Consider the following 14935-nt stretch of genomic DNA (forward strand, 5'->3'; position numbering starts at 1 on the left):
TGTCCTTTTGGAGCAGGTCGAAGATTTAAGGGCTGATGGAGGGAGGAAGGGCCCGGTCCGGGATACGAGAGGGAGGCTGGGAGGTATAACGATTTGCCCCGTTCTCAGAGTGCCAGGTCGGCCCGCATCATCGGAGCGCCCAGGAACACTCCCTGGGCCAGTCTCGGAGACCAGGGTGCAGGCTGGAGAGCGGCTGCAGGCGGCGGAACTCGGAGTCTAACGGCTCCGGTGGCCACTTCGAGGCGCCGGGCCTCTTTGGGAAGTGCACTACCTATCCCCTCCCCCCTCGCCTCCTTCCCACACTCACGGAACCTACCGCCAGATACACTTCCGCCGCTCACCCTCTCCAACCCGGAACGATTAGAGCGGAGGACTCGGGGAGGTCGTCTGAAGGCTGTGCACAAGATGGCGGTGGCACTGGCTGGTGAGCGGAGCGAGAAGCCGGGGCTGGGGCGTGGGTGGACGGGCAAGCGGCGAGGACCCCCGCTTGAGAGCATTCGCTGAGGCCGGGCGGGGAACTAGCTAGCCGCCTCCCCCATCTCCAGCCTAGTAGGTAGGCCGCTCAGCCTTCAGGGCTCCGGGGGAGGGGGCGCGCATGCGCGCGCCCCGCTTCTCTGCCCGGGATCTCGGCCGACCTTGGGAAAGGAGGGTCTCTCCCGCGGCGGTGCCCAGGCTGTGCTTATTGCACTTCGGCGGCTTCGCAAACGTAGACTTGAATTATTCCTGAGAATAACGGCTGAGGCTTGGAGCCTCCGACCCCTGACCTCCGAGCCTCTATTTACCTGCGCCAGGTGTCCTTCCTGGGGCCGAAAGCGCCGGCTCTTTGCTCCGGGCCGCCGTGCGCGAACCCGCGGGTTTCTAATCGGCCTTAAAGGGAATGCGAGACCCTGGCCAGGACCTGATAGCCAGGGATAACCAGCCCATAAAGGACCCGTAAACTTGGCGGGACTGTCTTAGGGGCCGGCGCCCGGAGGTCAGATTTAGGGAAGTCACTTCACCCCTCTCTGACAAAATTTCCCCCTTGTTAAAACAGCAATAACAACACCTGCTTTCCAGTGTGGATGGGAGGATCAAATACTGCTTGTTAAGGTCTTTGCAAACTTTAAAGAGCCTTGTAATTCGGACTGAAATAAGCCAGGTTGTTTGCCCCCTTTCTTCCTGACGCCCGGCCCACCCCCGACCCCTCCGCAGTGAGACCCGTGCCCTCATGTAAACCCCTCACATTAGGGCCCGTTTGCTTTTCTTGCCGCCCATGTATTTCTGCCATTGAAATCCTACTCAGCCCCTCATAACTCACTCCTGAAAAAAAGCGAGTCCGCATGTGGAGTTGCCTCCGCAACCTTGCTTGGAGAACCCAAGTTTAACCTTGGTTATACGTCAATGGTCATTTTGTAGAGTTTTATATCAAGTGGTGCTCTAGGTTCTAGGTACAAAGAAGTGGACAGACAACCTCTGCCTTCCTGGAGCTTCTGTTCTAATGGGGAAGTCGGTATATATAAATCAGAGCTACCAGATAAATGGAGAAGAGAGTAACGTTAGGAAATCGGGAAAGGCTTGCCCCAGGAGATAACACTTGAGCTGAGACTTGGAGTTCTTTTGCAATTCTAGCATTGTCCTTGTCTTCCCATAAATCTTCCGTAGATCATCTACCCAGTATGCTAACGGCCTTTCTCTCTAGATCTTTTAACAATTTGGGCGTGATAATTATAATATTGTAATTAGTTTTTGCCCCACTTGCAGTAATTAAATTGGCATGTTATTGAGGTTCTTTTTTCTTGTGGTTTCTGCCTGCAGTTCCTCGTCTGGCCCGTTATGGATTATTTAGTTTTCGGTGAGTACTGTGGTTTCTGATATCTTACCAACCAGAAGGATACAATGTTATTAGGAGGGCAGAGAAAGAATCGGCATTTTAGAAGTCAAAGAGAATTTGGCAGTCTTGTAGTTCAGGCTCTTCGTTTTTACAGATGAGGACACTTCAGGTCCTTAGGGAAATGGCTTACTTGCTCAGTATTACATAGAATATTAGTGGCAGTTATCCTGCCTGGCACCGGGAGGCATTGGAGGCAAAAGTGCTCAGGGCATGTTGAGGGGGTAGGCAAAAAGTACTTTTTGACTGTAACTAATGACAACTGTGGGGGGAAATAGGAAATAAGTCAGATAAATCAATACCATTAATATAACGCATATAAAATAAAGCATAAAAAGTATAAATTTTCTAGGCAATAGGAAGTCATTGAAGGTTTTTGAGGTCAGTGAAAATATCAGAGCTGAATTTTAAGAAGATGTGAATTCAGGCTGCTCATTTCCTCTTCTGCACCTCAGTTGCCTCATCCACACAGTGAGGGAGGTAGACTAGATCAGAGAGAGACCCTCCCTAATTTTAAATCTGTAATCCCATGATACCCTGTGACAATTGAAAATTCAGTGAGACCATCTGCATAACATGGACTAGATGCAGCTAGATGCAGCTGAGAAGATAATGAACTCAATCATTCCTGTATTCTTTGTTGGAATATGATGTTGAATTCTCTCCTGATTCTTGACTGTTCTTTTGAATAGACCCAGCACAGCCCTCCAGGTTCAACTGATCCATCAGAGTTCGGTGACAGATGCAAGCAGGTAAAAGGTAGCTTCTTAGGAAAGGTCTGTGAAGTCTTTTTCTTTTTCTTTTTCAAGAGCTTTCCATGAGCATCACAGGTTCTTTTTTTTATTATGGTACCCCAAAACTGTTGAGAAAGGGAAGAGAAGATTCATTGAGGATTGGGTATGAGAAAGGAATGAAATAGATTTACATTGAATTATGCATCTCCCCTAGTTCTCTTAGTGACCATAATTATTCATTTACAAGTTAGCTGCCCATGGTTTGCTGTCAGAGGTCCCATGTTCGGATGCTTCATCTGGGTTGGACCACTCTGAGTTGAGCCAAGTTGAACTGAGTTTTGGGAGCTTAGTAGGCCAAGAATGAAAACCTTGATCTTCTTTCAGGTACACACAGATCCCCTACTTAATAGTCTGGTTCTTATTAGCATCATGTACCAGCTTCCCTTTTCCGCAGTGTCTTGATTTAGTATTCTTTTTTTTGGTGTTGTACATTTCCCTTTGTGTTTTATGCCCTGCTTTCTCAGCCCTGTACCAGAAGGAAAGAAGAGTAGAGCAGTAGTCTCCAAATCCTCCTCACTCCCAAGCAGCAAGGGGGAGTATGTGATCACCAAACTAGATGACCTGATCAACTGGGCCCGGCGGGTAAGTCACCACCAGACCATTCTTTCTTCCCTAAAAGCTTGAATTTCAACAGCAGGCAAGGCACATGGAAACAGGGAATCTCTACCTAGAGCAGACTGTTATTAATCTGTTTTTGCTGAAGCCATGTTGATTCTTGTTATCAGTTTCCTTTTCTAAATGTTCACTAACCTTCCCCTTATTAGAAAATTTTAGACTTTTTACAAGGAATTATAGTCAGTATGGTTTGCAGTATCTACTCTCTTCCCTTTTTGGAAAATCAGGATGTTAACTTTTCTTTGGGCCTAGACTTTCTTTTGCAATATCACAGATGTTGATCTGAAAGGGATCTTGAGAGTCTGTCTGATTCGACCCTCTCTTTTTGCCAGTCTAGAAACTTACTGCATGATTATAAGTGATTAACCATGTTTATCTGGGTGGTCAGCTTCGGGGAGAAGATTGAGCCCTCATACTCTGGCTCCAGAGCCTCTATTTCCATGGCACACCCTTCCCCACTGCCTGTTACGTTCAGCAGTGGTTTACCTTTGATTTCCAGTCAGGTGGCTGGGACTCACCACAGATAGCTAGGTCCTTTCTCACTCTTTCCCAGCTTTTTGGGCATTTATTCCCTTGGTGATCATTTTGGTTCTGTCCTTTTCAGTCCAAAAATCAGTCTCCTTTGCAGAGGAAATGGAAGCAAAGTCCTAGGTGGTTAAAAAAAAGTCTTTTCCATTGAGGTGTAACTCCAACTTCATCTTCTGCCCTTCCTGAGACTCCCAACTGCCAGGGCTCGCTCTCCCTCCCTCCTAGGCTCCTGGGGATTTAATTATAGTTACTTTTGTCTGCTTGGACTTAGTCACTGTTTGTATACTTTTCTCCCCCTCCCCATATGAGTGTAAGGTCCTTGTGAGTAGAATGTTTCATTCTGTGGACTTGTATCCTAGCAGGGCTTAGTAAATGCTTGTTGATTGATTGATTTGATCCATTTAAGTAGTGGTCCTCTCCTTTCATAGTTCCCTCAATATAGTTTTAAAAATAAAATTGTCTTTTCTTCTTAGCTTTTCTTGTCAGTATTAGCTCATCTCCAAACATCATTCTTATTTCTTTCAGGACTGTGCCATGATTTATTATTCAACCTCTGTTTCCTGCCTTTGTTTCTTTTTTTCTGTATGTAGTTTTCCAAAATCCAAGTTGATTAATAGAGTTCCTTGGGCTTTCATATTGATCTCTTTAGACAGCTATACCTTTCCTACCTTATCAGAATTTTTTCTTTATGTTTTCCAGATACCATTTTTCAGACCTCATCCTTTCCTAGCTGACTTTGCCTATAGCATTTAATCTAGGCAATCCTCCCTTATCATTTCTCTGAGTCCTTTGAAATCTATTCTCCCCAACCTAGGCCACATGTCACATAATGCCCCAGTTTCCTCTTTTACCCTATATTTTCAGATGGAATAGCCACCTCCCTGGAGTGTTTCCTGCATTTCCATCTTAACATGCATTCTCTGCCTTGTCAGAGAAAGCCAGATCCAGGATAGACATCCTCTGCTTTGGGCTTCCTGCTTTTGAAAGATTCAGGCAAGTCATGAAGTCTGTAAGGTGCTCTGCTTCCAGCAAAGAGAGGTTGGGACATTGCCTGGATGATCCTCTGGGGCCTGCCTGTGATTCCATCTCCTAGACTCCTCATCTATGTCTCCTCTCCATAGAATGTTTCAATAAAGTTTCTGTTTCTGTCTCAATTTACTGTCACCCACATATTTTCATCACATGCACCTTTGCTAGTTCTTAAATTTCTTTGTACATCTTACTGTTAATAATAATGCTAGCACTTCATAACTTGGGAAAACTCTCTCTTTGTTAACTCTGTTGATTCTCCTAACCTGAGAAGGTAGAGGCTCTTATTATTTCACTATACAAACAGGGAAACTAAAGATAAAATAAAGAGGATTAAAAAGTAAGGACTCAAAAGTAAGATTTGAACTCTCTTCTTTCTCCTCCTACCTCATTCCACAAGTTTCATGGTCTTTATCCAAACCTCTGGAGATCAAATTCACTTTCTTGAATTAGGATCTTGAATTTGCCACTGAAATCCTTCCCAAGCCATCCTGGGTTTTTGTTTCTCTTACTCCATTCCTCCTTCTTGCAGAAGAAGCAGGCCAAACATGAACTTCCCTTTTATGATTGGTTTATAAAAGTTGTCTTGTTCTTTCACCTTTACAGTTGGTGATCTCCAGTTATAATAAACTCCAATTTAAATGGAATTTAAGCAATTTAGACAATGTCAGGAAGAGAACATTTTTGTGGAGGGAAAAACTAAGTCAGAATTATTAAAAAACCATTCGCTGAAAGATGGCTATACTGAATTCCTTCCACACAGTTAGACCTGCATGCATATAAGAAGTCCTGACCTGGAAACCCAGAGACCTGGCTTCTGATCCCAGATCTTCCCCTAGCTTGTTTTGTGAACTTGAGGAAGTTTCTCTCTTGAAGTTTCAGGTTCTTCATCCAGAAAATGTGGAAGTTGGAGGAGATTCTTTCCGAGGTCTCGTAACTCTAAGTCTGTGATTCAGTGATTTGATAGTCCTTTCAAAGGAAAATGAATGTTCCAAGTATAGTTGAAAAGAGATGAGAGAACACTCCCATCCTATCCCTTTGCTAAGGCAAAAGTCCAGGCGGGCAGTAAACTGCACTTATTTTCAGAATTCTTCAAAGTATTGATCAATAATGTTGGGGTTTTTTCTCCTTTTTTTTTTTTTTTGTCTTCAGAAATACCATTTATTATTACTGCATGGCTCTCTGAGAGAGGGAGGATTTTGGAGGGAAAACTATAGTAAGTTTAAACAAAAAAAAGATCAATGGAAAAAGAATTTTTTTAAGTGTTCAGAACAATGACCTAACAACTTTCAGGAGACATAGTTAGCAAAAGCAGGTTCAATTGTACTTAGCAGGTTTTGGAATTCATTGGAAAGATAGGAACTTGGAATCAGTGGGTCTGATTTCCCATCCTGGCTTTGCTGCTTCCTGGCTGTGCAACCTCAGCCCAGTCACTTTTTGAGGACTTTGTTTTGTCATTTGATAAATAAAGATGTTAGGCCTCTGATGTTCCTTCTAGCCCTGTGATCCTTTACTTATTGAAAGAAGTATAATATGTTAGGTGGATCTTTGTTACAAAATAAATATTAGTGTGTTTTTTTTTAAACCCTGAGTTAAATTTAAGAATCCAGTTAATCAAAATATTCCCACACAGTTTTATTGATGAAAATTTTAGTTTGCAGAGAATATGAGTATCTCTCTAGATAGAAATTCTTTGAAAAAGGGGAATGCCTGCTTTCTTCATGTCTTTTATATGTTCTAGAATTATATCAGCCTGGAATAGGAGGGGAACTCCAAAGTCCAGTCTAACTCCCTAGCTAATGTAGGAATCCTCTGCAGGGAGCCTTTTTTTTTTTTTTTTTTTTTAATGTATCCAACTCTTCATGACCCTGTTTTTTTTTTTTTTTTGAAGTTTTTCATTTTCAAAATGTGCAAGAATAATTTTTCAGCATTCATCTTTGAAGAACCATTGCCCCCCTTCTTCCCACCCCTTCTTAGATGGCATGTAATCCAATATATGTTAAATCCAATATATGCATACATATTTTTATAATTATCTTGCTGCATAAGAAAAATCAGATCAAAAAGTAAAAAGAGAAAGAAAATAAAATTTAAGCAAACCACAACAAAAAAAAGTTGTCTGGGTACAGATGGTTCTCTCTGCCACAAGACATTGGAACTGGCCTGAATCACCTCGCTGTTGAAAATAGCCACACGTGGCCCTTTTCTTAACAAAAATACTGGAACGGTTTGCCATTTCTTTCTCCAGGTCATTTTACAGATGAGGAAACTGAGGCACACAAGATGAAGTGGCTTCTCTAGGGTCACAAAGCTAGCGGGAATCTGAGGCTAGATTTGAATTCAGATCCTCCTGATTTCAGGGCTGGTGCTCTATCTGCTGTGCCACCTTCTCCTTTCAGAGAGTTCTTAATTCTTAGGAATTTCTTTTTTATACTGAGACAGAATCTGCATTCCTATAACCCTACCCAGAAGCGATCCTAGACCCAGAATGTCTCTAATTTACATGGGAAACAAAACACCCCCTCCTGCCCACCCATCAATCCCCAGCTCATCAGCATGGGCATTGTGTAAGACGGTCCCTCCCCCAGGAAGGCTGTGGTATTCCCCTCAGCAAGCTTTTTCTCTCTCTAGAGTTCCTTGTGGCCTATGACCTTCGGCTTGGCCTGCTGTGCCGTGGAGATGATGCACATGGCGGCTCCCCGTTATGACATGGACCGGTTTGGGGTGGTGTTCCGGGCCAGCCCCCGGCAGGCAGATGTGATGATTGTAGCCGGCACCCTCACCAACAAAATGGCCCCGGCTCTCCGAAAGGTAAGCCAGAAATAGCTGTCTCCCTCAGAGAGAACCCAGACCCGGCCTCATTGGGACAGAGCATGTTTTTGCTCAGCAAGAAGCAAGTTGATTTTACCAAAGGCAGCAAAGAACTGGGGAGGGAAGGGGAAGTGATGATTAAGGGTGTTTCTGACACAGGAGAAGGTTGCATTGGAGAACTCTAGTATTCCAAGTCATTGGCTTTGAAATTCAGGCAAAAGAGCCCATGGTATGAGTGGGCTCCAGCATGGAGTGATGAGGGTGGGTGGTAGGTCTGTGTCTCAGAGATAGTGGGATGTAGAAGGCTTTAGTGACCCTGCCGGAAGAGGACAATAAAATGGCTGGCTTTGTGTTCCAGGTGTATGACCAGATGCCAGAGCCTCGCTATGTGGTCTCCATGGGAAGGTGAGCGAAGGACCGATTCCTTTTTGGGGCATTGTTTTGTGACCAGAGTCTGAACCGTGAATGGAACAAAGCACTGTGACTGTGCCTTAGCAGTGGGAGGATCCAAAATCCCTCACTGGGAAGTCCAAGAAACACCTGGAGAATGATGTCAAAGTATGACTAGCGTGGCTCAGGCTGCAGTGGTCATGGGAGCCGGTGCCTGACGCCAGGGCATCCTTAGCTCCAGACCTGCAAATTTCGCCAAAATGATGGCCCCAAGAAAAGACCAGTTAGAAAGGTCCGCAGGTGGGAGGACGGAGTATGAGAAATGCCATGGGGAACCAAAGCGAGATCCTAGGGAAGTAAGAGAGGTTCGTGGTGAGACAGATAGGGCACTAAATGGTATGGGAAGGGTGGGGCGAGGCATAAGAGTGGCCTACCTCCAATCCCTGTCTTGGACTCATAATGTTGTGTTAATAATGAGTTATTTAGGGGCAGCTAGGGGGCGCCATGGATAGAGCACCAGCCCTGAAGTCAGGAGGACCTGAGTTCAAATGTGGCCTCAGACACTTAACACTTCCTGGCTTTGTGACCCTGGCAAGTCACTTAACCCCAACTGCCTCAGCAAAAAAAATGATAAGTCATTTAAACCTCTTGGATTCTTATTTTTTTGATTTGGAGTAGAAGAAAGAAATTATTCTCATTACCTCCCTGTGGTACTGTTGTGAGGAAAATGCCTTGCACACCATCTTAAGCCCCTGTAGATGTGAGACCATTTGCAAGAATCACTGCCAGGAAGTGATCCAGAACAGCAGAATGCCTCACATCAGCTGCAGTGCATGGAGGGAAGCTTAAGTCTGGACTTAACTTCTTTTTCCATGAAAGGAAGGGTCTTGTCAGGAAGTTCTTCACAATGATAATAAACATGGGAAAAGTCTCAGATATTGTTTAAAACAAAATAAGAATCTTCTTGGGGAAGGAGATCCTTCTGAGAGTCATCCATCCCTCCTAAACTCTCCCTTGTAATAAAGAAAAGTCGTTAAGAAAAATCAGCAGTAAAGTGACCACATCTGATGAGAGGTGCCATGTTCTACCTAGGGACACCTCCCTTCACATTTTCTCCTAGTGGCTCCTCATGGGGTTTGAATTTCTCTATAACAACTGCAACAGTGATTCTGTTAGTCTTAATATTCTTACCCTGGGACAGGTTGTCCCTGGCAACTTTGGTTCCCTCCTAGATATTGAACTCTTGAGATTTTTTTGACATTTGGCTAAGACTAGTACACACTGACTCCTGGACTCGTTGTCTCTTGTTATCCAAGGTCAGAAGGAAACGATTAATTCTTCTTGAGCAAAAAAGATAGTTACCAAGACAACAAGAGGGCATCAGGGAAGGAGGGAGCAGGAAAGAGATTAAAGAGTTTAAAATGAAGCCTATGAGGTTATCTTCCCCCAGTTTTTCTATTCTGAATGTGTGAAAGTACTGAATCTCTGATGGGAAGCTAGAGTTCATAAGGGCTTAATCACGTGCTATGATCTTGTCGGTCTCTATTTTGACTTCATCTGCCTGCCTTGAGTATTCTTCTCCAAAGACTTGACTGTACCCACAAAATTCTCCTGGTCCAACCTCAATACAGAGTTCCTTTAAAAAGGCTTCTCTGCCCAAGCCCATAGGAAGACCTGACTTTCTTCAGCAATTACAAAATCAGAGGATGTTAAAGAAGGAACCTTAAGAGACCACCAAAATCACCACCTCATTTTATAGAGGGAGAACTGAGAGCCAGAGGGAAGTGATTTTGCTCAATGTCATGTATTCAGCCAATTGTTAGAATTGGGATTTGAAGCCAGGTTTCTGATCCCATGCCTGGAACTCCTACAACTTCATCCTCCCTCACTCCATAGCTAAAAGGTTTCGACAGGTATCTATTCTGTTGGTGGGCTTTCTCTTCAGTGTGAATTTTGTAATAGCCACTCAGGTGAATGCTTTGGTTGGCACATTTTCTAACTCATGACCCTCAGAAATGTGTCCTTCCCTAAGAAGATTTTTATTTCATTTTAAACACTATCTAAGACTCTTTGCGTGTTGATTATCATTGTGAAGAACATCCTGACAAGGACCTTCCTTTAATGGAAAAAGAAATCCGGACTAAAGCTTCTTTCCATGCACTGCAGCTAATATGAGACATTCTGCTGCCCTGGATCACTTCCTGGCAGTGATTTTTGCAACTGGTTTCACATCTGTGGGGGTATGCTGGTTTGCAAAGCATATTTTCTGCAACAGTCCCACCAGAAATAGCTGATGTACACAGGAAGCAATAAGATTTAAGAAAACGCATGAGGGTTGGCAAGAGAAAATGATCACAACAGATTAAGTGATGTTAAGATCAGTTTGGCAGGGGGTTCGTGTCCAGGACTGGGAAAAATTATGAGAAACGTCTAATGGGGCCAGAGAGTAGCAGGTGAGTTCTCGACATCTGTTACTAAGAAACCCCAGAACCATCTGGATCCTTCCAGAGTATCAAGGAAAGTCAGCTCTGTTAAAGAATATAAATTCCTTGAGCCCTCCCCTGGTCCAGTTTATGCATTTGTGTCCCCATTATGTAGCCGAGATAGCCACCCTATAGTAGGCACTGAGCAAATACCCAGTGAATTGGGGTTTCTTTGAGTTTGAGCAGTTTTCCTCTAGTTACCCAGGAAGGCCTCTGTGCCCAGGAGTGAAATTGCCTCTTGGGTACATTTAGTTTCTTGGGCATATTCTGTATGGTCTGCAAACAGACTTCAAAGGGCCTGAAGGGCAGCTAGCTTGGAAACTGGGAAGAATCCTGGGCTTGAAGTCAGGACAGCCTGTGGGAATCATGTTCTTCTATTTATCATGTGACCATACTTGTCACATCACTCTGCCCTTCAGTTTTTTCCCCTGTAAAAATGGAGGATAGAGAGTAATGATGATAAATAATCCTTATTATTGTTAGTAATAATAAAAACTGCATTTATATGGTACATTAAAGTTTGCAAAGCACTTTATATAGGTTATTTCACTTGGCCTTCACAAAACAATCCCAGGAGGTATGTGCTATTATCTCGCCCACTTTATAAAGTGGGGAGATCTATAGATGGGGGGCCTGAGGGAGGCAAGTAAATGACTTGCCCAGACTAGCTAATAGATGTCTGAGACAGAATTTGAACTACTACCTCATTATCATTACTTTGTACACCTGAAGTGTTTAGGAAAAATGAGATAATTCCTATTATTCTCTCTTTTTTTCTTACCAGTTGTGCTAATGGCGGAGGATATTACCATTACTCCTACTCCGTAGTGAGAGGCTGTGACCGCATTGTGCCCGTGGATATCTATGTCCCAGGTAGAGGAGCCCCTCCTTAGCCACCGTGTGCCTGAACCCAGCCCTGCTGCTCCGTATGTCATGCGTGGCACCAGAAGGGACTCGCTGCTGACCCCAGCTTTTCCCTCACACCTCAGTGGAAGGGAAGTGACTCCTCCAAGGTCATTCAGAATAAAAGTGAGGAATAACCATAGGAGTATACAGTGAATAAGCAGACTGGAGGCATTTTTCACAGATGGGATGCCTTTGACACCTTAAAGCCTCTTATAGCTTGTTTGTACATGGCATGGCAGAGCAAACCTTCCATCTAAGGTCAGAGCCCCCGAGGTGAGAGAGTGGGGAAGTTGTAGTTGGGGCTAGGGTTCCAATCCTGCCTTGGCTGTTTACTAGCTGTGTCCATCCCTTCTGCATTTGTAAAGTGCTGTCCAGACAGGGGGGTCTCTGAGGACCCTGGCGACTTTAAGCCCTGTGACCCTCTCAGTTCACGCCTCTGCTTCTCTATGCCCCAGTTTTCCCATCTAAAATGAGAAGGTTGGACTGAAGGATTCTGAGTTCTTTTCTAGCACTTTCATTGGGTAACCAATACCTGGTCATGGAATAGAAAGAATCACAGATCTGCAGTCCAGTGGAAGTTCAGAAAAGAAGCACGAGAGGCTGTCGTAGCTCCCCAAATTGATGTCCGGGAATCATGGGGTTTAACCCCAGAGTAGAGGCCAAAGGGCATCAGAGAGGCTGCTGCCTCTCACTCTTCACATGGTTCTGACCACGTGGTCATCTGAGGTATAGGCTAGAGCAGAGCAAAAGCAGCCGGGGGAGGGAGCGCTGCCCTCACGGAAGGAGACAAGCAACGGGAAGAAAGCAGCCATGACTCAAATGGCCCTTCCACGCCAGGGCAGAAGTCCCAGAGTCCAGAGTCTCTTTAGGCTGGTGCAGTTGATGGTGATCTGTAATCTTCTAGAAAATGTTCAAGCTCACTGAGCCATAGATCCTCGGGAGGAGACCTTCATTAGCTTTCTGGCCAGTCCACACCCGAGTAGAAATCCCATCAGGGACATCCAAAGGCTGTTTCTGGCATTGAGCATAAACACTCGGCTCCAACTGAGGCCAGGAGATCAGGAATTTCTAGTGTCAAACCGGGACCTTGAGTGAGTTGGACAGAAGGGGTCAAGGACATGAGACACTCAAGTGGGGCTTTGCACCTGTGTTCAGTGGCTGTGAATTCTGCCCTGACACTACTTGTCCTAGAGACCCATAGGCCTATCAGGCCTTACAGTCCACAGCACCAAGTGGCCCCCCCCATGTTCTCATCCTCCCAACAGGAGGGTAACGGGGAGGACTATTCTGTCTCCTAGAAACAGCCTCAGAAAAGACTCTGAGGGTAGATGGTCCAGCTTGTATTGAACAGGAATCCCTCCCACTTGGTCAGCCAGCCTTTTGGGGGAGCTACCAGGGTTTTCTGTAAATAGCAAATTTGAAGTCAGAGGATCTGAATTTAGATTCTGGCTCTACTACCAATGTATGTGATCTCAGGCAAGTCAGAGCCTCCCCAACTTTGGCTCCCTCTTCCTCCTCTTTAAAAGGAGGGCCCAGCTTAAATCCTCTGGTCTCTTAGCTCCTTGTGCTCTCATCTCCCCCTTTCCTCCAGTCATCTTGGACTTTGTGGTGTGACCTCTCTGATCCATAGTCACTGTAAGCTCCAGAAAGCAGCAGCCTGGTTTTATCTAAATTAATCTCATCCATGGTTAGCCACAAGGCATTTGATGGCAGCTGATATAAGTGCACCGGAGGCGACTGCCAACAAGTATTGGAACTGGTGGAGTTTTGGAAGAGAGGGAGTCTGTCAAAGGTGGGGAAGGGGGAAAGCAGGTATTGCCTTGTGTGAACCTTGCAATAACCCCCGGAAGCTGCTGTACTGTTATTCCCCTTTTATAGTTGGTGAAACTGAGGCCAGGAGTTTCAGTGACTTGCCCAGAGCCACAGCCATTAAGTGTGTGGCTGGATTTGCATTTAAGTCTGTCCATTGCACCATGTAACTGTTCTTGGGGAGAGGAGGGAATGTAGAAACAAGGAAGAAACTTGGAGATTATCTGATGAAATCCTTTCACTTTGTAGATAAGGAAGGAGACAGTTTCAGAAGTAGGTTATGGCCAAGGCAGGACTAGAAACGGGCACACATAGCCTCCATTTCCCATCCCTGAAACACACTCCCTTCTCATCCTTGTGTCCCTGAAGCACCTCTTCTCCATGCAGCCTTTCTGATCCCCCAGTCCTAAGGGCCAGTACCCCTTCCCTTGATTCCCTCATCCTTAGCCACTTCATGGTTATTCTGCCAAGGTCTCAGGGTAGCCGGTAAGCTCAAAGAGCTCCAACACCAAAACGATCCTGGGATGTTAGGATGCCGTTAGTGAGGTGCTTGGGGGGAGTCCAGTGTCTGAGCTTCGTCCTCCCTCCCCTGGGGATACGGTGACTCCCTGTGCTGTGTGTCCCTTCAGGCTGCCCGCCCACGGCTGAAGCGCTGCTCTACGGGATCCTGCAGCTTCAGAAGAAGATCAAACGAGAGAAGAGGCTCAAGGTGTGGTACCGGCGGTGATGACGGCCCCTCTGGGCAGGCAACAGGGACGGGCCCCTGTTTGTTTGTGACCTCCTGCCATGTGAATGTCAATAAAATACCCAGATAATAGACGCTTTGTCTCTGCTTGGTAGTGACAGAGATTACCCAGGGCAGCCTGGTGTGGGGGATGGACAGGACCCTGGGTTGGCAGTCAGGGCCTGTGCTCAGTTCCACAGGGCTTCAGTTTTCCCATCTTGTCAAGTCAGTGTTGAATGAGATGACCCTAGAGCTCTTTGTCCTATGCTTGTGTAACAAAAGCACACAGTGCATCATAGGCTGGATAGGACTAAAGGCAAGACTGTAAGATCCATCTCTTGGCACTGGCTCAATAGCTAATCCATTTCTGGGCAGGCAGGGTGCCAGTGCACACCTGGGAGATGGACTGAGTGGGGATACTCAAGGCATCCTCACTGGTGGAGGTCATCGCCATTCACTTCCCTAAGCACATGTCCTGGGAAAACCCAGACCCTCATGCTGCCAGACAGAGGAGGACCACTGTTGGTCAAGGTGCACCTTACTAAGGGATGTGTGTGGATAACATTCTTGTCAATGTGTATTAAGACGGCTCACAAGGAGTACTGGTGAGTCCCTTTGTAAAGTGAAGAATCCTCTGTGACTTTGATATAGTAGGTACTCAATAAATGCTTCTTGGTGATAATGATGGAGAGTTGGCTATTTCATCATTACCTGGCCTGGGAATTGGAAAAACGGTCCTTGCATTGACTTCCTTGCTCTAGTCCCCAGATTCCTGTAAAACGAGAGTGGACCAGAAGATCTGTAGCGTTTCTTGCAGCTTGGCTATCTTGCCTCCTCTCCCCATTATTGGTGATTCTTTTTGTTCTCCAGCCTTCTTACCATAGACCAAGACTTCCAGAGCTTGTGCTGGGTCCTTAGTTGCTAGATTTTTTTGTTTTAACTCTTGATGGAAGTTTTTGCAGAGTATTTGGAAGCACAA

The 14935-nt window shown here is 45.4% G+C and overlaps 1 protein-coding gene across 1 annotated transcript; it reads left to right on the plus strand.

The window, feature by feature from the left end:
• Positions 1-38: 38 nt before the first annotated feature.
• On the plus strand, positions 39-14641 carry NDUFS7 (NADH:ubiquinone oxidoreductase core subunit S7). Its single transcript, XM_003760816.4, has 8 exons — positions 39-424; positions 1795-1831; positions 2560-2619; positions 3126-3243; positions 7465-7644; positions 8003-8049; positions 11302-11390; positions 13862-14641. The coding sequence occupies exons 1-8, from the start codon at positions 406-408 to the stop codon at positions 13957-13959; spliced, it is 648 nt and encodes a 215-aa protein (XP_003760864.1). The 5' UTR covers positions 39-405; the 3' UTR covers positions 13960-14641.
• The last annotated feature ends 294 nt before the right edge of the window (positions 14642-14935 follow it).

The sequence above is a fragment of the Sarcophilus harrisii genome, chromosome 1, assembly GCF_902635505.1.
Source record: "Sarcophilus harrisii chromosome 1, mSarHar1.11, whole genome shotgun sequence".
NCBI classification, from domain to species: Eukaryota; Metazoa; Chordata; class Mammalia; order Dasyuromorphia; family Dasyuridae; genus Sarcophilus; species Sarcophilus harrisii.

Coding starts and splice junctions, on each gene's coding strand:
- NDUFS7 (XM_003760816.4), top strand. Junction 1,832..2,559: donor TATGGATTATTTAGTTTTCG/GTGAGTACTGTG, acceptor TCTTTTGAATAG/ACCCAGCACAGCCCTCCAGG. Junction 8,050..11,301: donor TATGTGGTCTCCATGGGAAG/GTGAGCGAAGGA, acceptor TTTTCTTACCAG/TTGTGCTAATGGCGGAGGAT.